This window comes from Dysidea avara, chromosome 5, assembly GCF_963678975.1.
Source record: "Dysidea avara chromosome 5, odDysAvar1.4, whole genome shotgun sequence".
In the NCBI taxonomy this organism is placed as follows: Eukaryota; Metazoa; Porifera; class Demospongiae; order Dictyoceratida; family Dysideidae; genus Dysidea; species Dysidea avara.
The window spans coordinates 37,962,052-37,987,453 of record NC_089276.1 but is presented as its reverse complement, the minus strand read 5'-3'; the positions used below and the strand labels follow the sequence as shown (position 1 = coordinate 37,987,453).

Sequence of the window (25,402 nt, the reverse complement as noted above, 5' to 3'; positions counted from 1 at the left end):
TGGATGTAGTATATGGGATGAGTTTTATGGGTTGATGTATATAGCATGTTTTGCATAAATAATGTGGTTGTTAGTTTCTGTCACTTAACACCTAGAAACAAAAAATTAACCAACTGTTATTACTTTCTTAGTAAGATACCTTCTAATTTGAAAATCAAAATAATATCCATGTGTGATGCTATTGTGTGCTATAATCATAAATTTGGTAATGATATAATGATACAGGTATTGATATTTCACTTGTGAATGAAATGCTAAATTGTGAATGCTTCTCATACCTACTGTGTGGGTATTGTGCAAAATGACATCTCTATACATATATTATGTACCTGCTTTGCATTGAATGTTTTGTGATAACAATACCAGTTTTGAAACTGCAGTGTTTACTACAGTAATGCTACCTCTGAATCCCCTACACTGTGGAGGTGTGATGCTGTGGTTATAACAGTTTATGTATAAAGGTAGGTGTGTAATGTTCCATGTGACTTGTTATAATAACTGTTTATGTTTTTGGTTAATGAATTAATAGTTTGATAAATAATTTAGTGGCAAATACAAACACTACACATAAACTGACAATGTTTGTAGTTCATGAAGTATTCTCAGTCGTGGACCCATCGGTATCCCTATGTCAGCTAAGTGAGCCTCATCCATAAACACCAGTTCTTTTAATCCAATATCTTGGGCCATAAATTTCTGAAAGGTGTTATACATAATAATATTTTATGCTGTTTGTACTGTAATGTATTTGTAAGTAGATTGTGTTATGCTGTGCAATATGCGTACCTCTAAGAGATGTGTGTATCCCAATTTTTGTAGAAATATATTCAAACTTTCAACATGTTCAAAGTATTCTTTCTGTGGAAAGCTTTTCAGTGATGTAGACTGAGTCACTTTGATGTCACCTTTCTCTCTACCGACCTACAATAAACCAATGTAGTTATTATAGTTCAACAAAGGAGAAGACCATCTTTCTGGCATTACATGTATACCACTAATGAATTCATCCTATCTGGTTTCGTAACATTGCATGCTATTAATTTTAGCGATACCTTTTTCTTAGAAGTTTTTCGAAATAGCCTGAATGTCTTTCTGCTTTGAGCTGCATCATCACGTGACTCTGTTGGTGAATGGGTGATGTCTTGCACTGTTGACACTGGAGGTGTCATTAGTACCGTATTAGTGATCTGCCACAGGGCATTCATGTAATGTTGCATTGATAAGTGCAACTAACCTCATCTTTGGTGGTCGATAAATCTTTAGCAAGCTCAGATAGTCTACTATCTGTTGCCTTGTGCTGAGATTGTACCCCAGTGGTCAGTGAGGAGATCTAATAGTAACAGTGCATCATAATACATCTCACTCTTCATAGTATGCGTACCTTGTCTGACAGATCATCCATACATTTCTCATATTGATGTACTGTCCTTTGAGCAAATGCAACTGCCCTTTTGTACTTCCGTTCCAGTTTAATTCTTTTCCTTTTTTCTGACTCAACTAAAGTGAAAATATAACTTCAATGTTACTACACACATGATCAATAGAAAACTTACGTGCTTTCTTCAAGGGTCCTACAACCAATTCTCTGTCTTGTCTGAGAAGGTTTTTCACTTCACTTTTAGTCTCCATACAGATTTCACAAGGCTCAGTATTCTCCTTTTTAACTTGGTTAAGATATGACTGCAAAGATGATTGTGAGTCAGTAGACTCCATTGCTCCCATTAGCTGTCTCTTTACTCCAGATGGTAAAGGGGGTGGGGCTTTATTTGGAAGAGGAGGTACCTGGTGTCGTGATGGGGTCACAACTGGTGTGACATTTGCTGACTGTTTTCTGCCATCAACACTCCCTGTTGACTGTCTTCTACCATCCATGCTCCCCTCTGACTGCCCTCTACCATCAAGGCTGCCCACTGATACTCGTGACCTAGTGTCCTCTGATGCGTTGCTACTTGACTCCACTGAAGCAATATCGGAACTTGCAGGATTTGAAGTGTCTGATGCTGCTACTGCTGAATGTTTTAAGATGGAGGCAATTGGAGCAGAAGGGCAACTGCTACTCAGTGAGAAGTTTGATGGCATCTTTGATGTTGGATTGTTTTGTGTGGCAAAATTCCTATCCTTATTTGTAGCAGTCTCAGTATTTGATGTCAGATCATCAGGAATACCACTCTCAACCTGATCATCTTCAGCTTCACTGGAAGATCCACTCTCCACGGCTATTACCCTTGCACCACTAGATGATGTGAGGTGCACTGTGGAGAGCTCATGGTACGAATGTGGTCGCTGCTTCAACACTTTTTCCATTACTTTGTTCTCTTTAATACTCTCCAAGTTTGTACAACTACTGTTAGTATGAAGTGTTGGAAAAGGGCTGGACGTCTGTGTCCGATATTCTAGAGGATGTTTCTTGTCAGCTGTATTAAGACTATGACTTCTGTTTAGTGACATAGTACTTCCGTACTTCCTGCTTGGAGATTGGGAACTGCCACTAGTACTACTAGGAGCAGCATAAGATGTACAGTAAAACAGTTTGATTTTCTGCAAATATGTAAACAACATGTCATCCTCGTTACCCTCAATAATGCTTTCAATTTGTGCTGGTGGTCCATTGATGTTGAGATATTCCTTCATTGAATAGAAGGCAATTTGTAGCTTATCAGCTGGTGATCTGTCTCTGTAGTGGTCAATATCAATGGTGTTGCTTTTGAGGGTGTTAATCAGTTGACACAGTACAGTACCATCATACAACCTGCATGATCAGATGTAGCACACAGTGATATACCATTATGACATCACAGTGGTATACCATTATGACATCACAGTGGGTAGGTATAGGTACATCACAAAACAGTGCCCACAAGGTAACCTCAAAGTTTATTGCATGACCTTTATACCTAACTATTTGTATGTGAATTGAATGATTGACTTTTTATTTAAACTTATGACATTCGGCATCATGCCAGAGTGACCTGCACAAGTACACTGAGGTAGCATACACACCTCATGCATAGCTTGTATTTTGTATCCTATTTACGTATAGTAAAATGATAATGAACACATATATACTAGCCAACTCTTGTTGGGACCATAATTTGCATGAACTTATGAACTTCACCACAATAAACATTAATGTTTTCCTACAGTATGTTACTGTATTCTGTTACTCACATGGAATAGTCAGAAATCTTGTAACCCACAACTCCACTCAACCAGTTCAACATGTCCCTGTCATCTCTGTCAAGACTCTTACAACTGGTACTGGCAAGATTCTTAAGACTCCCTGACCTGTCATGTATCGGCTGTAGTCCTGAGGTAGGAGAGGCTATGAACGTAAAATACACAAGTGTCATCGTTTCTCAAAATTCAACTTGGTATACTAAAATGTTTTGTTAGAAGGTACCTTAACACAGAAAATCACTGTAAGAACTTTCTCCAAAAATGCCTTAGAGGTTGTAGCTCAAAAGCTATACCAGTATATATTGTGTGGATGTAAGTGTGACATCATGTATGGCTGGACTTTAGCTACCCAAGGCTAGTAGTAGTATAAAGTGTACAAGCATGTATATGATTATGTGAATGCAGTTGCTCTCTTATTGTGATTTATTAGTAATACAGTACACACACACATGTTACAGTGCTAGCTATTATGTTTATGTAAATTAAACATGAATTGAAGAATGTTTGTATAGTGTTGGACTCTGTTGCCTTTCCTTATTATACTGAATATATTTTATCAAGAGTAAATATGTGGGAAGATAGGTGGTTGGTCACAAGTAAAATAAATTTAGCACTCTCGATACTTTCTCATTAAGTAAACATGTAGCTACATTATATGCTACAGCCACCTGCCAACATTTAGTAGTCCGATCCTACAGAGCTGCCCTTAAAATTCTGGCACTGCAGTTTTAAAAAACTGTTGATGCTAGCAAGTTATGAGAGTTTAAAATAACCCATACGTTTAGATTCAGGAAAGGTTTAATTTTAAGGATGCCCCAGTCACAGAAAGCCATTCATTATCATTGGTAGAAAATGTGTTTTTTTTTAATGCAAACCATGAACTTATTATTTACTTCACTATAGTAAATGACATCACTGGCTAACCTTTAGGACTGGAGTACATGTAGTTACTATGGAGAGCCATAGCTGATGCTGAAAATCGTTTGTTGTGCTGACGTAGTGGTTGTTGTTGAGGTATGGTACTAATATTAATACTGCTCCTGTACATGTGACCAGTCCCTCTACCCATCGGTACACTGGGACCATTGTGTCTGAAGTTGAGACTGGCTGGAGGTATGGGACTGGTACTCCTCAATTCCCTGACCTCAGCTGTTCTGAGACCCATCGTCTTTGGGTTAAACAGTGGATCCCTTGATATCTTCTCACTGTAACCGACAACACAAACACATCCAGTAATTACTAATACATCATAAGTTATACTCATAACACTGAAGAATATGCTATAAACAGGCATAGCTCTTGTACAGGGAGTATCAGTACTTAGCAAGGATGTGAATACCTAGTATAACCTGCATGTGCACTAGGGAGTATGTTACATATCACTGGCATGCATATATTTACTTGTACTAACTAGTAGCTATCCACGTACATACATACAAGGAAGCTAAAACGGTGTTCTGATCCAACTCCATACCGGCTGCATGTCAGTGCTAGGTATCACTTGTAGCCCATGCTGGTATCTAGTATATGCATATCTAACCCTCTCACATTACCAAAGCCTACTAGCAACTTATAATGATGGTAATTAACACCTAAGTGTCATTTGAAGTAACAGAAAGGCGAATATTGTAAATTATTTCAGCTCGCTCAGTAGCCAGCTATACATGCGACTATTACTGAACCAAAACCTTGTGACTTGCCAAAACAAGTCTTGTAATAAGCAACGCGACTGGCCGATACAAATTGCTGACATTGCTAGTTGTTATTTTTGAGTAACTGCTCGCTCAGCCACACCCCCACTTCTTGCAACATCAGTAGCTAACTATTATCACAGTATATACTCACGCTAGCGTAGCAGAGTCCATTATCTTTTCCTCACTTCTAAAGTCGATCTCTCCTTTGTTACTGTATCTTGTACTTGTGAATTGATTTTTAGATTACACCTACGCCCACAGATAAAACCACGATCTAATACCCACGACTGAAAATATTAGGATACATCCCGGTTGGAGACAAATACCGCGCTAAACAGAGTCCTCGATGTTTCGAGGGATAACTGGAGCGTTTAGGCGTGTAAGTAATTGTGTGGCACTATCAAGGGGTTCTGTGTGGTCACAAGGTCAGAACGCTCTTTATCGCACCGCCCCAGCTCGTTATCAGGAAATTGATTTGGAGAATAACCCATTCTACGACAAATACCGCGTCAAACTCCAGGATGTAGTTAGGTATGATTGTATTACATGTTGGTTGTAGTTGTCAAACATATGTATGTATGGTGGTGCAGCCATAGATTTATAAACTGGGGTTTATAAATCTTATTCTCGCCCCCAGACCACAAGGTCTGGTGACATGCAATACAAACTCTTGGCAGTGACGTATACGACTGAGGAATTCATCGGTCACCAATCAGATTCAAGTACACACAGACGTCAGATATTCCTATACTTTTACGCAACTACAACTCACTTTGTTCTTTATTGCTGTGTCCCATTCACAGTCTATACCAATGGTTTTTATGATAGCATCGTGGATCTTAAGCAATGCTCCATCATCACTGACAATTTGAATTCATGCCTCAGAATTATGTAATACGTGATGTCACATGGAAATTGTGAGGCTTTGCCTAGCATTTCTATTGCGTGTCACCAGACCCTTGTGGTCTGGGGGCAAGACCATATAAATCTATGGTGCCAGCAACTGATGCAAGGGGGTGACACACAGGTATTAACTGTAGGTAGATCTGCGACCACAGTCAAACTCTAAGTCAAAGATCAAGGCCAGCAAATTTGCACCAAGTTAACAGTCAAGGGCAAAAATATCCAATCTGCAATCCAAAAGTGCTGAATTAAATATCATTGCTAAGCCACAAGTCAAAGATTGAAAAATGGTTCTTAGTTACAAGTCACAGCAGAATTTCAGCAGGTCAATACTTTGACCATGGTTGTAGATACATTGCGTACTTAAGTGACACCCTCTTGTGGTGCTTACTGCTGAAATGTGTTTTATCCACAAGAAATGTGCAGTGGCTTAGCAGAATATACATAACAATTATGCATTTTGTGAAAAGCATCAAATTTGGCATAGTTAGAAGTAGAGAAGGATATAACAAACAAACCTGGATATTGGGCCACTGTAGCAGTGTACAATATAAGGGAAAATTATTGCTTCGACAGAATGGCCAATCAAAAGTAAATTTGATTGGCCGTTTCTGAAATTGCATGGCCATCATCCTGGTGTGCAAAGCACACCCCGCAGTGTGAAGCACAAGCCTTCTAGGGGGGGGGGGGGGGTCTGGGGGCATGCCCCCACCCCCCAGGAAATTTTTGAAAAAGGATCACTCTGAGATTGAATCTGAGTTGTATTGCTGCATACATATTTTACAAAAAAAAAAAAAAAAATTGATCAATGTATTGTACAGCCAGTTTGTAGACATAGCTGGGCTAAATGCTTTGTTACAAGTGGTGTTGAGTCAGCACAGATTGAATTATCAACCAGCTATTGCTAAAGTTTCTCTTGTGAATTGCAATAGATCAAAACTTACTCTCAAACTTGCCGTGTGCAGAACACTTTTATCACCTGCTTCCATTCCACTCTCTCCAGCCAGTGCATCTCTACACATTCTAACCACAAAATGGCCGTCTTATCTACCTCCTCCACTTTGCAAACATTACTTTCTTTTCTTCTCCTGGAAAGCGCAACTCGTGTAGTCAGTGTAGTGATCGTCAGTGTAGTGATCGCTTCTTCACATCATCGACTGTAACCCACAATCGATAATTGGGTAAACAAGAGGTGCAGTGTTCTAGACGCATGCGCATCGAGTTGATGCTTCAACGGGATCAAGACTTCAAGCAGCAATTAAATAGCTTCAGTAAGTAAAGGTAACGATACGACAATAAAAATAACTATAATAATACATTTTACAAAGACTAATAATAAAGAATTACAATTGTGAAAATTTTGATTGGGACAAATGGCCAACCAACAACTACATTGATCGGTTAACAGCATCACTTGGTCGGAAAATGGCCAACCGTTATATTGTACTCCGTAGATCACTCCACCTTTACTGGGTTACGCCCCTTTTTTCTACAATTGCAAGCAAGTCATAAAGATATTTAGCAATATAAATACTTCTATGAGCCATCAAATAGTTACCTTATAATAATAATATCAAATACTGACAAAATGTAGTTATTGGTACAAAGGAGCTATACACAACGGCACAACTCACTAAAACTGTCTCACAGACATTACATTCCAGTACCAGCCCCTTTCATTACCTTATAGTTTCTTGCTGCCTTTCTTACAAATGACACCAGTTTATGATCTACCTGAAACTCATACAACTGGTTGGCTGCTGACTAACTAGTTGGCTGCTGAATGGCTGGTTAGCTGATACTATAACTGTATTCCTAACTGGCTCACTGCTTTTGAAGTTTAAGCTGTAGTAGTAGTTATTCCGCAGCAAAGCTAGTGATGATACATGTGTAAGTGACCATATTGCAGTGAGGTTAGAGCAACAGTAGTATGAGGCAGTATTATAAGTACCAAGCAAATAAGTGAATAGTGAAAGGAGTATATATCAAGCATGTGGAGTTGTCAGTGATGCCTAACTATACCATCACTGTGCTTTACTGAATAAAAAGTTCTACTGAATAACTTAAGGAGATATAAGATGGTTTAATCACCTGGCTAACAGGACCATAGCAGCCAGATTATGAAGACATGAGACTTGCTGCTTCTTGTAGATATCAAACTTGACTCAACAATAGTAACCATATAGGCCAGCCACCACAAGTCTTTCTAATCCACCTGTCTACATGCACTTCCCATCAGAATGTCACTCTGCTCTTAATAGCCAGGGTTTTTTATAAGTATTTTACTCTGAGCCAAACTGGCCCAACCCCAACATCTACTGCTCCAACGTAGCTGCATTTCAGTGGCACTATGCAAGAACACACATCCAAATAAGCAAGTATGCCACTGGGCCAATTAGCTCAATTTAAAGTGTATTAGCCACAAAACTGAATTGGTACCAAGAAAAATGGAGCAGAAGCCATGGAGATGTGGGTCATTTTCTGGGCCAAAGGAGCGCCATATTACCTTATCAAATGCTCTGTTAACAGCACCCTGTGTAACCTACATACCATTGGGTTTCTGTTGTTTCACAGTGAGGTCTTACCAAACTAATCTTATGTTTCATGGACATTTTATTAGTAGCAACCTAAAAAGTTAAAAATAATAAGAAGTTGGAATTAAGCATGAAATGTGATTATTTGTATCGACTGTTTTATTAGAATATATGTGACTGCTCTATTAGAGTATCTCGATGTTGACAGGTGTAGGAAGTGATAAAGTGAAGGAGCTTTATTCCCCTCGTTTACACAATACTTAAGAGTCTACAGCCATAATAGCTTTCTTCAGAGATTATGTGATTGCTGTTATTCCTTTTTCTTGCAAAAACCTGACCTGCCACATCAATGAAACATAAGATTATCATGGCCTTACAACTTGTTACTCACTTATACAACCCCTTATCATCATATGTACTCTTCCCCTTCTAGTAAAATGGAACACCACACTCGTGATGATGTCAAACCTGCTAAGAAGGAGGATCATGTGATCCCAAAAGAGGTGTGTAATGAAATGAAGTAGAGGAGCATCACATGATCTCATAGTTCAACCCAAACACCTCAATATCAATACCAAGTATTCTAATGTGTGAATTAGTAGTGTATCCATGTGTGTCCCAGAACCCTCACAAACCTTTCAGCCATTCCAACACAATACAAGGCTTAATTTCATGGTCCAAGCTATTGATAATTATACCATTACAATTCACTTTCATAGCTGATGTGTTGGGTGATCAGATGAAGGGAAAAGCAGTTTAAATGTTATACTATGAATTAAATCACACGGACAAATTGTGATATCATTGTTTTGTTTGAAGAATATAAGTTCAGACTACGTGTAAAGTGGTGTGTAGGGACCCGCCGATTATGCTGGCATAGTAATGAGCATAATAGGTGCCTGAAAGCATTGAGAATAATGCTAGCATAATAGGCAGAACACTTGTGCAGTACCATAAATTCTTGTTTATCAAAATACATATCACAGAAAAAGATTGTTAGAACAGTCAGAGAACAATCAGACAGCTGACTGTTCTATTAGAGTATATCGATCTTTTCTGTGACATGCATTTTTGACAAGCAAGGATTTAGAGTCTGTGCTTCAGCAACTTACTGTTTTTCCATAAAGTGAAAATTCACTAGGAACTGAAGTATAAATATTGAGCATAATTTAAGCTTAGTAGGCAAAATTTTGAGCAGTGCAGCATAGCATAATAGGTAAAATAATGAGCATAATCTGCGGGTCCCTAGTGGTGTTCGATTGATTTCATCTAGAGAAACATGTGTTTGCTTTTGCACAAGAAAGTGCTTCATCTTAACAGTTCCACGAACCCCCAGCAATCCCCATGGTTTCTTAGTTTTGTATTGTGACCACTGAGGCTCATGTGACATTCTATATGGTCAAGGTATTATTTTCAAGTAGGACTTAAATGTTCCCTCTTCTGTATTAGGTGACCAAGTACCTGGCCAATACTCTATAAATATGTGATTTGTCTCTGAGACCAATATTGCTTGTATTCTATTATATTCATTCACAGGAAGTGACATCACAACCCAAGTACTCCTTCGCAAAACCCCCAGTGAGTTGTGTAATGAGTAACCATGTTACTAATTGTAATTACCTGTACATACTTAGTACAATGTAGTTGGTTGTACGTGTGGCAAGGCCCAGCTTTTTTTTATGACTGATTTTCTTATTATTTTGAGGTAATAGCACTTTGAAAAATCTTCTGGATGTTTTTGTCCAAGAATCTTATGAGTAACACTAATCTTACACAAATTTAATAATAGGAAGCTTCATTTCTGCTAGAGATTATTCACAAAAAAAATAGATGTCACACATAAAGGTGTAGGCTATATGCTAGTGGTGTTCAGGTTGGGTTGACTATAAAAATACTAAAATTCCATGCTTGATGGTAATTCCATGCTTGATGGTAGCCAATGGAATCAACAGGTTTATAGTGTACTAACCTCGTGCTGTCTGCCCCTGTAGCAGACAGCGAGATGTTTCATTGTTATTTTTATGTACATAATCATGCAACAGTTTGGTAGAAAATTTGGCGATTTAACTCTTTGTGAATCTTTATTGGTTACTCACAAATCATTAGCTCAATAATGTAAATCTGGAAACTGTGTGATGATCTGAAACTCTTTTTGAAATTAAATTTTATTTCGTTACCTACCACCAAGCTTTTGTGAGTTTGTTCCCTTACTGAATTGTCTTGTTTTATATTTCAATCAGTAATACTGTACTGTTCCTTGCTATATGCATGATTTCACTACATGATCACATGATCCCCTAGCAACTGGACAAGGTGATGAGGGTGGAGTTGCTGGTTGATAAGAATGATGATGAGATAGCTCAGGTGATTATCTGCCCTTCCCACCTGTGCTCATGTGATCTATACAGATATGGAAGACCTACCATTCTGACAAGGACAGTGTGTGTGCTGTAATGCCAGTAAGTGTAATGTGTAGTAGTGCTACAGTGCTTATGTAATGTACTGCTTTAAGTGCAAACCAAAGTGTATTTTATCCTGAATGTTACCTACATTTTTAATAGCAGAGTTGGCGGAAGGCATTCCCTCCTCAACTTTTTGGTCACAAAGATCAAGATACTCTAATAGAACAGTCAGGTGGTGTATGTATTAACTATGCTTACAATTTTTGAATCTATAACACCGTTTTCTACTGAGCAAAACATGTCCGTACCCATGACCCCCAGTACTCTGCTTCTGAACAGTGTGTGTTTAGTAAATTGTTATTATCTAGATTAGGGTTGGAACGAATGTACAAATACATCCTCCGAAGCTTCTTTTGAAAATGTTACCGAAGCTTCGAAGCTTTGTTACAAATACCATGTCAACAATTAATGAATACAATTGATGGTTATTAGGGTGTACACTGTAGTACAAACTCCTACACTTTGTTATAGCTCCAGTATAACCATTGTGCAAACTATAACTACTCCAAAAAATAAGCAAATAGCAGCTTCCATAAGGAGTGAAATAGTTGTACAACTGGTTAACTTATTAGTATCCATGGTAACGAAGTTTTGGTGAAGTAAAGCAGCATCCGAATGTTATGAAACTGAACAAAGCTTCGAACTATTTGTCTCAACCCTAATCTAGATGGATGTTGCTATTCTGTATTGGGAGCTGTTGAAAATTTTTTTTTGTTCATTGTGCAAAGAATGAGGAAACTAATTCTTCATTGTTTGTACATACAAAAGCTTTAGGCTACAATAATTGGGTTGTTTCACAGGCCCATTCAACCTTTTTTGTACATAAGCTAAAATATCACTGTAAACTCTGTGTACTAGCAGACTACCCTAATGTTATTTCCAACACATTAAATAACTCCTCTAGTGCACTATTTGGCTGCAAATGATCTATGTTTCTGTCAAGACCACATCTCTTTAATGCTTTTGCACTTTGGCTCCTTTAATTTATATTCCGACCTAAAAGAATTTCTCACTTGTGGAAAAACAAATGAAGTTGAAGTGATCTTATTTCTCTGTTATGATATTGCTCAAATGCTTTGTAGTAACTGCTAATACCATATTTACTGGTTAAGCACTGCAACATTTAATACCTTAGTTCATAAAACCAATGTGGCAACTATTTGAATTTGACCACCCTTTGATGCTCGAACAATGTTGAAGGTCTTATTTTCAAATTTTGTTCATGGCACTACGGGCACAGCTATTATTGAAGATGTGGCATTTAACCAAATAAATATGGTTATGGCGTTTTTTTGATACCAGTAAAATTCAAATAGAAAACCTCCAGCTGTCAGCTGTTATTGAACTAGTATGTATTTAGTGTAGTGTGTGTGTGTGTGCGCGCGCGTGCGTGCGTGTGTGTGTCACATCTCACTATCATTCATGCCTTATTAGGCTAAACTGTACGACGAGATGATGTCAAGAGCTAAAGATAACCCAATGGTTAGTGTACAGTAGTGTAGAATATAAGTGTTGTGATAATGTAACTTCAACTTCAATGGAGCCTGCTCAGTGTAACTTCACACAAACATTCAATGGACGTGTACAAAGCACTACAAGTAGCCCATAAGTGCTTTGTGGTGTTTATCAGCTCCCGGTACTACAGACTAAAGAGACATGTGACTTTATCAGCACGAGCTGAAACAACCGAGCTATATTCGATTGAGTAGTGGGAGGATCAAATGTGATCTTATCACTTGGCTATTGCTTATCATCCAGTTCCAGTGTGTACCGGTATGTAGGTACCTTATCATTCAGCACACAGCTGTAAAAGTTGATAATAATATAAGCCAGTCATTTTTGGGCTTCAATATTTTGTTCCTACTAAGCAGTCACTGGCTATGCTATACTGTAGTCTCACGTGCCAGATGTTTCTTTAGTTAGAGGTAGCTGCTAACAGAAGGTGCCATTGTAATCAGTTTGTAACAGCTGTCGTACACGTTAGTAAATAGTAAGGGAATCTTAGCTAGTAGTGATGCTAATTATTCACATAAAGATGCTTGCTGTTTTCCATGATGTTGTGATGCATTATACCAGTGCAAAGGCATATCTCACTTGAGTGAGGAGAAGCTGAGGATAAAACTGGCAACTAAACTGTACTGTGATGTGAGCTGCGATGTGTTCTAAACACAGTTCATTCAACAACAAATAATGCCTATCCCTCTCTGCAGCTACTTTCATCTTTTAACCCATGATTGGTAAAAATACAAACACACTGGATGATAACTAAGCTACATGTAACAGTGTGATGGTAAGATCTCCACTTTGATCTTCCCACTCAATGGGATATAAACTTCATATTTGTGATGATAGAACTACTTACATCATTGAAGTTAAATGTAACTTTAATCTGCAGTACTCTGTGTGTGTGTTTGTCCATTGAACATTTGTGTGATACCCTGAAACCTCCAGCACTTATTGGCACCCAAACAGTAATAAAATAAAGTGGTGTAGTAAACAATATCCGATTATAAGAAGTGTTCTGGATTTGAGAGGTTTCATCTTATATATTTCAGAAGCCCTACATGTTTATGTGTCATGTTGCTATAGTTTCTTCATCCAGTACCTAAGAGTGGTGGATATGAGATGATATTGTCACAGTTTGATAACCATGGTAACTGCTATTTCACATCACTACTGAATTATAAGGTACACCTATGTCCGATTGTGTGTCAGGAAGGTTGTTCATCATTTCACAGTTCAACCCCCAACACCTCAGTGTCAATACAAACTGTAACTTGGTAGTGTATCCATCTCATGTGTGTCCCAGAACTCTCACAAGCCATCCTAACATTTATCCAATGGTTTTTTAGTCTGTTAAATAATCAAGATAAGAGGTAGTTAAACATATTGAGGTGAGGTGAAATAGGCCCATCTGATGATCTAATCAAGAAAAAAAACTTCCGTTGCAAGTTAGTTTTTGCTTTTTGTACATGCTAAAAGCCCATTGAATGAATTTTTTCCCTTTGCCCCTTGATGCCATTTGTGTTTGTGACAACAAGCTTATGGTTTATACAGTGACTTTCCTATAGTAAACATGTAAAAAAAAAACACTTTTAGCGTCACTCCAGCATCAGTTGTGTGTGTAATATTACGTATGTCATAATGTGTTATGTTAGAGGAGGTCAGAAACACTTTATTAGCACTATAAAACTATTCCGTTAATTGCATAGTTTGTCTGGAATTTTATGTGATCTTGAATAGTCTCAATACAAACTAGCGAAAGGTGGGGGTGACAGGAGATTGTTAGATATTAGGATTACACTATGTGTAAACATTAAAGATGTGTTGTGTTTCGCAAAAAAAAAACACTTGGTTTTTCTAGGTGAAATCTATAAAACACTTTTTCGCTTGTAACATTCTAGCACTAACCAGGTATGAGTTCTTCAAACAAAGTGATCATTTCAATGGTGCTTAAATTGTTTCCGACCTTCTCTGCTGTTGTTTAATATGTTGACGTGTGTGATCGTACCACACTGTTACCATAGACACATCAAGATGCTGCTCCAATATGGCTGACACTAACTCACTACAGTGAACTATTGGACAGTAAAGGTAGGGTGTGACTTATAACTAGATATTAGTGTGACTTATAACTGAATAGCTAAACTCCTAATGGCACATTGGGGGGAAGGACAAGACCACATACACTACAAAGCACTAACAAAAGTTTTAAATGTAGTCATACTTGCTACCCATTGAAAGTAATAGATTGTACAAAAATGATCGTATTACACTAATTGACGATAACTGTTACTGTTGACGTGAAAGTCATGGCTGCCATTTTGTTAGTACAATTGCTCCACAAGTGTAAGGGGAAATTTACATTTGAGTAGGGGAATAAAAAAAAGCAATGGAACAAGGGAGATCATCTACACTTACTGACAATTGTACAGCATTATTATATGTGTACGCCGGAAAATAGTGCTTTATTGCCCACAAAGAGTACTTTAATCATACATTATAGAACTTTGCGTGGGCGAGATCAAAGGAAAAGGTGTACTTTAAATTTCATAAAGTACACTCTCAGCCGGCCAACTGCTTCATCGACCACAAAGAGTGCTTTATTGCACCGCAAGGAGTGCTTTATTCGTTCAATAAAGCACTCTTTGTGGGCAATAAAGCACAGTTGCCCACGTGCCTTAGTGTAGGCTAATAGCCTACGGGGCTCGCGCCAGTACGACTAATCACCCAAGCCGGTGAAGGCTGATAGCCTCGCCGCGCTGAGTGATCAATCACCCCAGCCGATACTGTTTCCACCACTGGATTGCTTTTATAGACCTACCTAAATGCTTCGATGATGGGTGGGAGAAGGTAACGTTGCTGTTACGTTTGTTAATGTAAACGGACAAGTCCTGGAGATATCACGGAAATACTTCACCATATGACTCACAATAGAATCGATTGTGGGTTGCGAGCAAAACCTGCCAAAAGACGCGATGAACGTCTACTATGCCAAACTATGGTGAAATACGCGTGAGTTTGTTAAACTAGTTTGTGTGCGTTCAGGCTGCTAATAGTTCGTGCAACACTTGTTAATTACGAGTCCTAGTGTATGGTGAAGCTACACGACTAGAAAGTTCCATAAATCATTTAAAGCATAGCCTTGCTCGTGCTATATGAAAAATAAAGTACTCGGCGCTTGGCCTCGTACTTTATTTTTCATACAGCACTCGCGGCTATACTTTAACATATACATAAAGTACTCTTTGTGGTGCAATAAAGCACAGTTGCCCACATGCTCTGGTGCAGGCTAATAGCCTGTGGCGCTCATGACTAATCACCCAAGCCGGTAAAGGCTGATAGTCCTCGCCGTGCTGAGTGGTCAATCACCCCAGCCAACACGAGTGCTACCACTGGATTGCTTTTATAAACATACCTAAATGCTTCGATGATGGGTGGGAGAAGGTAACATTGCTGTTACGTTTGTTAATGTAAACGGACAAGTCCTGGAGATATCATGGAAGTACTTCACCATGTGTCACAATAGAATCAATTGTGGGATGTGACCAAAACTTGCCAAAATATGTGATGAACGTCTACCATGCCAAATTATGGTGAGTACACACGAGTTACTTTATTAAACTAGTTTGTGTACATTCAGGCCGCTAATGATACGTGTTAATTACGAGTCCTAGTGTATGGTGAAGCTACACGACTAGAAAGTTCCATAAATCATTTAAAGCATAGCCTTGCTCGTGCTATATGAAAATAAAGCACTCAGCTGCACACCTCGTACTTTATTTTTCATATAGCACTCACAACAATGCTTTAACATATACACAGCGTGCACCTGTTAAAATATTAGTCTATTTGACTGTCATTTATTACTACTTTCATGTCAGTTTGTGTTTGAATCTGCCTGATAATTTATAGCCAGTTTGGCCACTCACGGTAATTCTCACATTGTAGGTATAGTATTAATGGCTGGAGAAGTGGACACTGCTCATCTAGTGAGGTCATTAATCATTACATCATTAGTGATCATGTGATCCCCATACTAGAGTATCATGGAGGCACAATATCTAGCCAATCAGATTCAACTATACTACACCTCAGGAGACAAGGAACGACATCACCTACTAACACAGTTCAACCATCACCCCAATGAATTTGACTATACCAAACTAATAGAGTTGTTAACACAGAAAGGAATCAATTCATAGTTGTATCATTTGTAGAATTTTCTCTCACATTTATTGGATTTCATGAATTACAAGTAAATACATTGACTAGTTGGTGTTTGCAGTGATCATGTGATCCCATGTGATGCTTTCTGAGGTTCTTTGGTGTTACCTGCAGTCAATGGAATTATCTGTAAATTTCAATTATACATGATATACAGACTAGACCAGTACCCAGGAATGGAATCATCTCACATGAGCCCAATAACTCCAATACAAATGTGTTCACTGGATCATTTTACTCCTTCGAAAAAGTTGGGATATAGAAATATGCCACTCATAATACATTTCTGTAGAATTGCTGAGAGTTTATTTTAATTCTTTGTAAGTCTTCCCTGTGAAAATATAGTGGTCAATTAAGCCTGGTGTCTCTCATTGTGACTAAGGCTTCATTATCAGAGAAACCAACTTCATAGCACATGGCAACACAATTGCTAATGTGTTGAAAGTAGGACTACATGTTTCTGTGTGATGTAATAATTATGAAGACACAGCCTGTATTGCCACAATCATCCGGCATGAAAAACCGAATGATTCCAATCTGTGTGCTAGTCGGTATATATCTATGGTGGCGAGTTGAGAGATGCATATGGTGTTGGTGTACGCATGATTAAAATTATAAATTATGTTCTTGCTAAAGTCTTAAGATTCTTCTTGTAGAGAATTTACACTGCACAACACAGTGGTAGGATTAATATAGCTATAAATAGTTGAGTCAAAAATACAGCATGGTGACTAGGGCTCATTTGTGACATTTCATGAATTTTTTTATGACATACTTAACATAAATAACGGTGGGGTTGGCTATCACTTTAAGTACCAACTCTCCATAAGAGCTTTAAGCCAACAGATGAGTTTGTGTTGCCATTTAATCAGTTAGTTATTACACCTACGTAGCTAGGTATACACTGTCGGTAATATTACACAAGGTCACCTCAGCCACAACTAGTCTCAGCTCAGCTCTTGGATGTCACACACAGTTACACAGTAAGAATCTTAACAGTTTACCACATGGGTCATTCCATGTCAAATCAACAAGGAATTTAGGGTCACCTCTCGGATTTTTACGAAACTTGGTGTGTTTGTAGTACCTGTGGTGCTTATCACTCATGCAAATTTTTAGCTTCATACATTCCATAGTTTCTGATTTATGACCACAAATATTTTGAATATTTCATGAAAATTTGGTCCATCTCTGGTTACAAAATCAACTGCAACTTTGTACTGTGTAAATATTTTAAAACATAGTTTTCACTGATGGAAGACTGTTGATTGACCTTCTAGTGATCCCTGAATTATGGGATATCTACTTAATTATGGTTCAAAAGTACTTCATTGAAAACTTTAATCCTTTATATTTTGAAAAATGCTGCTTGAAATTTTTCAATTTTTTTTGTGAATAATGATTGGGTCATAGTCTATGTTTGATAAAATTTTTGTGGTGGGACCACAATGGGCTCAAGAGATATAATGAATTATGTTGTGGTATGCAGTGGAATTTGCAGGCTATTATTGCTGTATTGGAGTGTACACCTCCAATAACCACTCACAACAAGGCCATGCCAAGTTTGTCTTGCAGAGTGAAGGTGTCTAGGTACATTGAAACCTGTATTAATGACCACCTGTATTGAAAGACCATCTATAAGCTGCAGCTAATTTATACTTTAATTGGATCTTAATGTATAGCTCCAAAGCATCAATTTTTCTAGCAAATCCAAAAATGGTCCTTATTAGACAGGTTGACTATAAATGAGATCACCATGCGTCCATAAACACATTAATGTTGTACCATCTCTTCAGTTATACCTTATTTATTAAGTAAAATCTTGCCGTAGTGCACTTACATACATATCCCCACTCTACACTATTCAAGTTACGTACATGGCTGCATAGGTACAACAGACCTCCTCAAAAAGGATATCTGGGTACCTTGATAGCCTCATGATCTCACTTTATAATTGTACGTACATTTTGGATCCAAGACAAGTCTGTGGTTTCTCAAAAATGAACACTTTATCAATGGTCCAGGGAATAGAAGAGTTACACTATATATAGTAGATGCATTACTTGTACCAAGAGTTTTTCTATTATTAACACTTGCTTGCACCTCAATGTGTGATTTATAGTACTGTAATTACTAAAATTGATGGTTTATCAAAGTATTTTGTGTTCACGTTTTTGAAGATCAGTACAGGTAAATGGTAAATATGTGGTCAACATATTTACTTCCTATGTGAGTATGTGTATGAATTTATGATTTGATCTTCAAAGTGGTTGTGAATGTAATGTAGTAATTAATTTCACACATTGAGGTACAATCAATGCATGTACGTATATGGTAAAACCCCTCCATTCTTAGGACCATAATAAAGTGCTCATATTACAGAAGCCACAGAAGTATCTTGGTCCAAATGTATGTGCACCGCTAGAGTGGGAGTACAGTGTATAAACAGGTGTCCTGGTTATCAAGGTATCCAGGTATCCCTTCTGAGGAGTCCTGTTGTATGTATCTATGCAGCCACATACTGAACTTAAATATGGCTAAATCCACTACAGTGGGATTCAACTTAATAAAGAAGGTACTTGTGAAGAGATGGTACAACATTTACATGATGTTTAGGGACACATGGTGGTCAGATCTATAATTTATAGTCAACCTGTCTAATAAAGACCATTTTTGGATTTGCTAGAAAGGGTTGATGCTTTTGTGCTATACATTAAAGAAGTATAATTTAACTGCAGTATATAGGTGGCCTTTCAATACAGGTGGTCACTAATACAGGTTGCAATGTACCTAGACACCTTCACTCTGTAAGACAAACTTGGCATGGCCTTGTTGTGAGTGGTTATTGGAGGTGTACACTCCAATACAGCAATAATAGCCTGCAAATTCCACTGCATACCACAACATAATTCATTATATCTCTTGAGCCCATTGTGGTCCCACCACAAAAATTTTATCAAACATAGACTATGACTCAATCATTATTCACAAAAGAAATTGAAAAATTTCAAGCAGCATTTTTCAAAATACAAAGGATTACAGTTTTCAATGAAGTACTTTTGAACCATAATTAAGTAGATATCCCATAATTTAGGGATCATTGGAAAGGTCAATCAACAGTCTTCCATCAGTGAAAATTGTGTTTAAAAATATTTACACAGATTAAAGTTGCATTCAATTTTATAACTAGAGATGGACCAAATTTTCATGAAATATTCAAAATATTTGTGGTCATAAATCAGAAACTATGGAATGTATGGAGCTAAAAATTTGCATGAGTGATAAGCACCACAGGTACTACAAACACACCACGTTTCGTAAAAATCCGAGAGGTGATCCTAAATTCCTTGTTGAGTTGACATGGAATGACCCACATATCATTGTCAGACATGAAATCTTTAAACCTCTGACTGCTCTATAAGAGTACAATGCACACAACCACTAGAACGCATGACCTGTTAAGTTATGCTGTTAACACCCAAAACCTTGAAGCTTTTCTTCCTTGAAACTATACATTATGCCAAAGCAAATCACCACCACCAGTTTGTGTTTTAGTTCCTACTCTTACTCCCTGTATTAACCCTTCTCACAGGTCCTCCCTGTATTAACCCTTCTCACAGGTCCTAAATATATACTATTGGAGGCTGCTTTGTAATTATCCTGATGATCGACCTGTACTGTTGGTAGTGCTGATCCAGATAGTTCTTGCCCCATTCATGGTGTGTACACCATTATGGGCTTGCTCACACATATAAAAGGGAAAAATGTGCAACACTCAGGACAACACTCAGGACAACACTCAGGACAACACTCAGGACAACACTCAGGACAACACTGTGGACCCTAGTGCGATTGCACTTCTGGCCTAGACATAAAATAGTGAGGGGAGAGCCTAGGTATTAGTGGTGTGCGATATCAGGATTTTTATTTTGATATGTTATCGATACGATATTGGGTTAAATATCGAAATTTCGATACGATTTTCGATAATTTTTAATTGTGTGGGTGGTGTAATTGCGTGGGCGGCCGATATTTATAAATATGCTTGAAATACAATTACACACAATCTATTGCATAAAACTAATAATAAGCCTAGGAAACTGGTAGACAGGTTTTCAAAGTGGCTAGATAGTACAGAACTAACCTTCATTTCTAGCGTGATTGTGCAATCACACACTAAATGCTGTAGATTTATCGAAATATTCTTCGATATTTCGATAATTATCGCAAAATATTACCTTTTCGATGAATATCGAAATCTGCTAAAGCAGTATCGAAAATCAATACGATAACTATATCGACAAAATTATCGCGAAATCGATATTTTTTCGATATATCGCACATCACTACTAGGTATACTAGAAAAGGAATTCTCAAGATAAGTCACCATGGCCTCTATCTGAAGGCATACATCACCACAATACTAGTCACACTTACTAAGCAACTGTTCAGTGGTCTTGGTACGTTTCTTGTTATAATGATGCCAGTGGAGCAACACTTGTTCATCAATAAACTTGGCACATGGAGTGTTTGCAATCTCTCTCCTAAATTGTTCCGATTGGAGCAGCTCCAGGAAGTGTAAACACTGTGGGTAACTATAGCAACAAGAACAAACACAAGTTACACACATGCCTGAAGGGTTAAGTTATGAGATGTACTACAGTACAAATTTTATAGACAAAATATATACATAAATTTTTACAATTGCCAACAATTTCTAGACATAATAATTGCCAATATTTTTGAAAGTACACCAACTATTCATATGAGTAAAGGTTCAATGAATCAGGATATCAAGTAGTTTGTTGGATAAAACTTGGGATGACTATTTGCCTTACAGCCAAAAAACAACAATAAACTTAATATGTTTACTTCAATTAATTTCAATTTTTTTTTTGAAGTTGCATGGGTTTAAAAATTTTCTAGCAATACAGATATATCATTATGTTGGTTACCGTAGAAACTTGGCATATTTTTGTTGTTTCCAGTATTGGAGATAGTCAAGGTAGTTGATGAATGCAGAGTCTTTGAAGTAACCATGTTGTGATAAAACTGTAACAATAGCAACAAGTGATAAAGCAGTACTGTCACTTGTAGACCATGTCATGTGTGAGCTAGAGATGTGGTCTTCTTGTGAATGCCAGAATTATGTACACATACAAAAACCATTTTTGAAGGTAAGAAATGTTAAATGCAAGGGACAAAATAGAAGATAGTTGTTATTCAAAAGCACACAATATATTTGTGCAGTGTCAAGGTATTCTGCTTTGGATAAAATATTTATTTAAAAAATGCTCAACGCTCAATGCTTTCCCCTTAAACATCCCAAAATCTGAAGCCATAGCAACTTTGTACAAGACCACACCAGAAATATGGACAGGATAGCTTGGCTATTTGTTGAGTGTTCCCTTGTTGCTTCCCATGTTATTCATTAAAAAATACTCTAAATCACAGGTCTCCCTAAGATTAGAAAGAATTTAATTACATCACAAGCAAGATAAAATACTCGCAATTTCATTGGCTACTTACAGAGATCTAAATTACTCTGCTGAAAGAGTTTTTTAGAACTCTCAGTATTTTTATTATGAACTCTTGCCTGTAGATCCCTTGTCCTGTCAAATAGCAAAAAAAAAAAGAAAAAAATTAACAGGATAGCAACTGCCATAATAATTTAAACGGTGTAATGAGCTTGTTTCTACCAATTAACACATTTCAGCTGTAAAGGTACAATGAGCTGTAATCTAAATACGGCTCTAACCATTAGACTTCAAAACACAGCTAGGGTAATTTTATGAATTAAATTAGAGCTTCGTTAGGGGACCACAACACAGGGTTTTAGGGTTCCATAAAACCCTGTGTTTCAAAATCTACTAGGAATAAGACAAGAGCCAGTAAAGCAGGTAGTTGGTATTGAAACTGCTGAAAGTAGCCACACCAAGTGGTACCACACAACTTGAAATCCAGGCAGGTTCCTAACGGACCTTAACACTATTGATGTCACAGCATAAAAAATGGCAGTGATAGTGTGGGGACTTTGTACAGAGGGGTACTGGGAAAGATGGTGATAATATTTATACTAGCTATTGAAAAAATTTAAAATTGTAAAAGAAAGTAGGGATTGATATAAAAAGTAAGGTCAAAAATGTTACAACTGAAATGAGAAACAATCCAGCAATAAAAAGTAAGGAAACAGGATTAGACGACTACTTGCTAAAATGAGACACACTTTAATGCCTACTTTTCTTGTTTCCTTACTTTGTATTGCTGGATCGTTTCTCATTTCAGCTGTAACATTTTTTAGCTTGTTTCCTTACATTTTATATCAATCCCTACTTCCTTTCAAAATTTAAATTTTTAAAAATAGCTAGTTTACTTTTTATGTCTAGCTAGCTAGTTATATTATATTCTTTGTTTTCCACATAGTATAAATATCACTTGAAGCAGCTATCTTTTTGTATGCAATAAGCGGTTCTAAAAATAATTATCATTTTGCCTTTTAAAGCTATTACAACAACTGTTAAAGGCTTCAGCTGCATTTGTAATGGCCTAAATGTTTATGATTTAACAGTAAAACATCGCTGGAGAGTCCACCATTAAGAGTGGAACCTCTTGCTTTTAGAATTCTGGATCCTGAGGTGGATCCGCCCCTCAAAGGCATTATTAGCTAGCTACCTTGCAAAAAAAAGCTAAACCAGTAAGACTATAAAACAACTATCCAGCGTTAATAAATGCTAGAGACAACTCCTTCGGTACTACACCCGTTCACCCCTGTCTTACGCACACATACTCACACTTCGTTAAAATCATGTGCTTGGGTTGTGGCGCGCGCCACAACTATTAATTATCCTTCGAGAAGAACGAAGAAGTGAATGAATGATGAAAGCAAACAGCATGGTGCAGTGGACAGAACATGATCGGAACAACAGATTCGTGAATCCGCCGTCATTACCTTGACTGTCTGAAATTTATGGAGCTGTACACCTAGCGCAACCGGGTCTTACAGCAGGCAGGCAGGCAGGCAGGCAGGCAGGCAGGCAGGCAGGCAGGCAGGCAGGCAGGCAGGCAGGCAGGCAGGCAGGCAGGCAGGCAGGCAGGCAGGCAGGCAGGCAGGCAGGCAGGCAGGCAGGCAGGCAGGCAGGCAGGCAGGCAGGCAGGCAGGCAGGCAGGCAGGCAGGCAGGCAGGCAGGCAGGCAGGCAGGCAGGCAGGCAGGCAGGCAGGCAGGCAGGCAGGCAGGCAGGCAGGCAGGCAGACAGGCAGGCAGGCAGGCAGACAAAGTCCAGAAAACTCACTGTACATCGAAACATTCGACTTTTCGCTTCGTTTAACCAAGATATAGCATCATTACTAATGTATTCTAAGCAAGGTTGTTTCTGTAATGTGTGAAAACTTATGAAGCCATATGATTTCTTACCAATCTCCTTACTTATTAAGTACTATCGTAATTAATGATACTGCAGCAATGGGCAAGGTGACGCATACATACATACTTACTTACAAGACAAATTATGCACACAGTTTTGCATCCATATCAAAGCTTAGGTCTGATTTTGCCTGGTGGGATTATTTTGCATCGCCACATCATGCTAAGTAGCCTCTTATAACTTCATTATCAAATGGTGGCAGATTATGGTGCCAAGTTATGAAAGCCACAAACAAAGCTCATTTAGGTTACTGTGGATGAATACATTATGAATTCCCCACACTAACATGGCCACTTTGTCAATTACGACATCGATGTGGATAAGGTCCAATTCCTAATGAACCACACAGCATAGCCTGGGATTGAAAATTCCCTCTGTATTGATCACTTCTTGTACTAGCTCACTTTGACAATGTAATGTAAAATAATGTACAGTGTTTATCATCATCAAGATATCTGTACACTTTTCTTTTAACTGTTATTGGGGTGGGCTACCATCACCAATTAAATTGTTGAGCAAAAGTTGAAAGTAGACCAGCCCTAATGACAAGGAGTGGCCTCTCCATTATTCACTATTCAGAAATATCAAGGCTCAACAAAGGGTAGCCACTATTATACTGCATTTTGAAACACACGTCATCAGGATCAAATCAAATGGCCTTTGTGAAGTAAATGAGATAATCAACAAGCCCATAGGAGTGATCAAAACCCTCAGAGCAAACATTTAGCAACACAAGAATTCACTAAGCTTACCAACTGAGTAACTTAAGTTCTTTTCTCAAGCAATCAAGGTATGTAGGATCAAAACATTTTGTTACAAAAGGCAGTGAGTGAGTGACTGGCCAGGGTGGTGATATGAAAAATGACACAACAAACAAATAATCAGAATTGCCTGGCCTAACCTGTAATACATACAAACAACTGTGCAAGGTGTGGTGAGCTCTTACAGTTCAGGTAATTCGGATTTGCCAGACACTGAACGAATTCCAATTCCACTTGAAATCTATACTTCTCAGGATCTCCTTCAGCCTCTAACAACAACCAATAGTTCACGTTAGCAACGCGGATAGGATAACCTAGATATACCAACCCCGGCCAGGTACCTGGGGTTAGTATATCTATGGGATAACTACACTTCGACTTGCACACCCTGTAACTTGTTACGTTACAACAAACCTGGCGGGTATGTCAATCTGGCTAGAAGTGGGTTTTGTCCACTGGATCCCAAGTTATTACCATACGACGCCATGGACGACTGGAGCAAACCCGAGTTATCTTACCAAACAAAACATGGTGAGCTCCATTTAAAACAGTGCGCTTTAGTTAGAATATTGTTATTACTATATTATTGTTGATTTGACATCTTGTATTTACAGACCCCTCGCTATGTACTTTTATTCAAATTTTATGGGAATTAGCAAACCCGACAAGTCAGTGGGGTAGCACATGACTGATCAACATCAGATATGACACTCAATAGGTAT

The 25,402-nt window shown here is 38.0% G+C and overlaps 3 protein-coding genes across 6 annotated transcripts; 1 reads left to right on the top strand and 2 right to left on the bottom strand.

Annotated features, from left to right (window-relative positions):
* Positions 1 to 522: 522 nt before the first annotated feature.
* Positions 523 to 5,156, bottom strand: LOC136255435 (uncharacterized). Its single transcript, XM_066048198.1, has 9 exons — positions 5,023 to 5,156; positions 4,102 to 4,382; positions 3,169 to 3,322; positions 1,554 to 2,749; positions 1,382 to 1,497; positions 1,235 to 1,330; positions 1,053 to 1,187; positions 787 to 921; positions 523 to 696 (listed from the first exon to the last, which is right to left on the bottom strand). Exons 1-9 carry the CDS (start codon positions 5,040 to 5,042, stop codon positions 562 to 564), a joined length of 2,268 nt encoding a protein of 755 aa, XP_065904270.1. The 5' UTR covers positions 5,043 to 5,156; the 3' UTR covers positions 523 to 561.
* On the top strand, positions 5,145 to 16,533 carry LOC136255436 (ATP synthase mitochondrial F1 complex assembly factor 1-like). 3 transcript variants are annotated; one of them, XM_066048201.1, is made up of 11 exons: positions 5,145 to 5,250; positions 5,327 to 5,402; positions 8,742 to 8,811; positions 9,845 to 9,886; positions 10,610 to 10,672; positions 10,717 to 10,767; positions 12,205 to 12,252; positions 13,360 to 13,458; positions 14,298 to 14,364; positions 16,222 to 16,262; positions 16,314 to 16,533. In XM_066048201.1, exons 3-11 carry the CDS (start codon positions 8,746 to 8,748, stop codon positions 16,473 to 16,475), a joined length of 639 nt encoding a protein of 212 aa, XP_065904273.1. In that variant the 5' UTR covers positions 5,145 to 5,250; positions 5,327 to 5,402; positions 8,742 to 8,745; the 3' UTR covers positions 16,476 to 16,533. The 3 variants fall into 3 exon arrangements, 2 of the variants coding, with proteins under 2 accessions (XP_065904273.1, XP_065904272.1); XM_066048200.1 differs by having other exon boundaries at positions 5,145 to 5,402; XR_010700894.1 differs by lacking the exons at positions 16,222 to 16,262; positions 16,314 to 16,533 and adding an exon at positions 13,509 to 13,721 and having other exon boundaries at positions 5,145 to 5,402; positions 14,298 to 14,341.
* LOC136255437 (mediator of RNA polymerase II transcription subunit 31-like) lies at positions 16,465 to 25,241 on the bottom strand. 2 transcript variants are annotated; one of them, XM_066048202.1, is made up of 5 exons: positions 25,095 to 25,241; positions 24,866 to 24,949; positions 21,453 to 21,549; positions 20,935 to 21,092; positions 16,465 to 16,605 (listed from the first exon to the last, which is right to left on the bottom strand). In XM_066048202.1, the coding sequence occupies exons 1-5, from the start codon at positions 25,165 to 25,167 to the stop codon at positions 16,562 to 16,564; spliced, it is 456 nt and encodes a 151-aa protein (XP_065904274.1). In that variant the 5' UTR covers positions 25,168 to 25,241; the 3' UTR covers positions 16,465 to 16,561. The 2 variants fall into 2 exon arrangements, with proteins under 2 accessions (XP_065904274.1, XP_065904275.1); XM_066048203.1 differs by lacking the exon at positions 24,866 to 24,949.
* Between the last annotated feature and the right edge of the window lie 161 nt (positions 25,242 to 25,402).

Excerpts from the sequence above, each read along its gene's own strand:
- LOC136255435 (XM_066048198.1), bottom strand. The coding sequence starts at position 5,042 with ATGGACTCTGCTACGCTAGC. Across the intron at positions 4,383-5,022 it reads ATGGACTCTGCTACGCTAGC|TGAGAAGATATCAAGGGATC; the intron begins GTGAGTATATAC and ends TGTCGGTTACAG. Across the intron at positions 697-786 it reads GATACACACATCTCTTAGAG|AAATTTATGGCCCAAGATAT; the intron begins GTACGCATATTG and ends AACACCTTTCAG.
- LOC136255436 (XM_066048200.1), top strand. The coding sequence starts at position 5,218 with ATGTTTCGAGGGATAACTGGAGCGTTTAGGCGTGTAAGTAATTGTGTG. Across the intron at positions 8,812-9,844 it reads ATCATGTGATCCCAAAAGAG|GAAGTGACATCACAACCCAA; the intron begins GTGTGTAATGAA and ends ATTCATTCACAG. Across the intron at positions 16,263-16,313 it reads AAGTGGACACTGCTCATCTA|AGTATCATGGAGGCACAATA; the intron begins GTGAGGTCATTA and ends TCCCCATACTAG.
- LOC136255437 (XM_066048202.1), bottom strand. The coding sequence starts at position 25,167 with ATGGCGTCGTATGGTAATAACTTGGGATCCAGTGGACAAAACCCACTT. Across the intron at positions 24,950-25,094 it reads CAGATTGACATACCCGCCAG|AGGCTGAAGGAGATCCTGAG; the intron begins GTTTGTTGTAAC and ends GGTTGTTGTTAG. Across the intron at positions 21,550-24,865 it reads AAATCCGAATTACCTGAACT|TTTTATCACAACATGGTTAC; the intron begins GTAAGAGCTCAC and ends CTATTGTTACAG.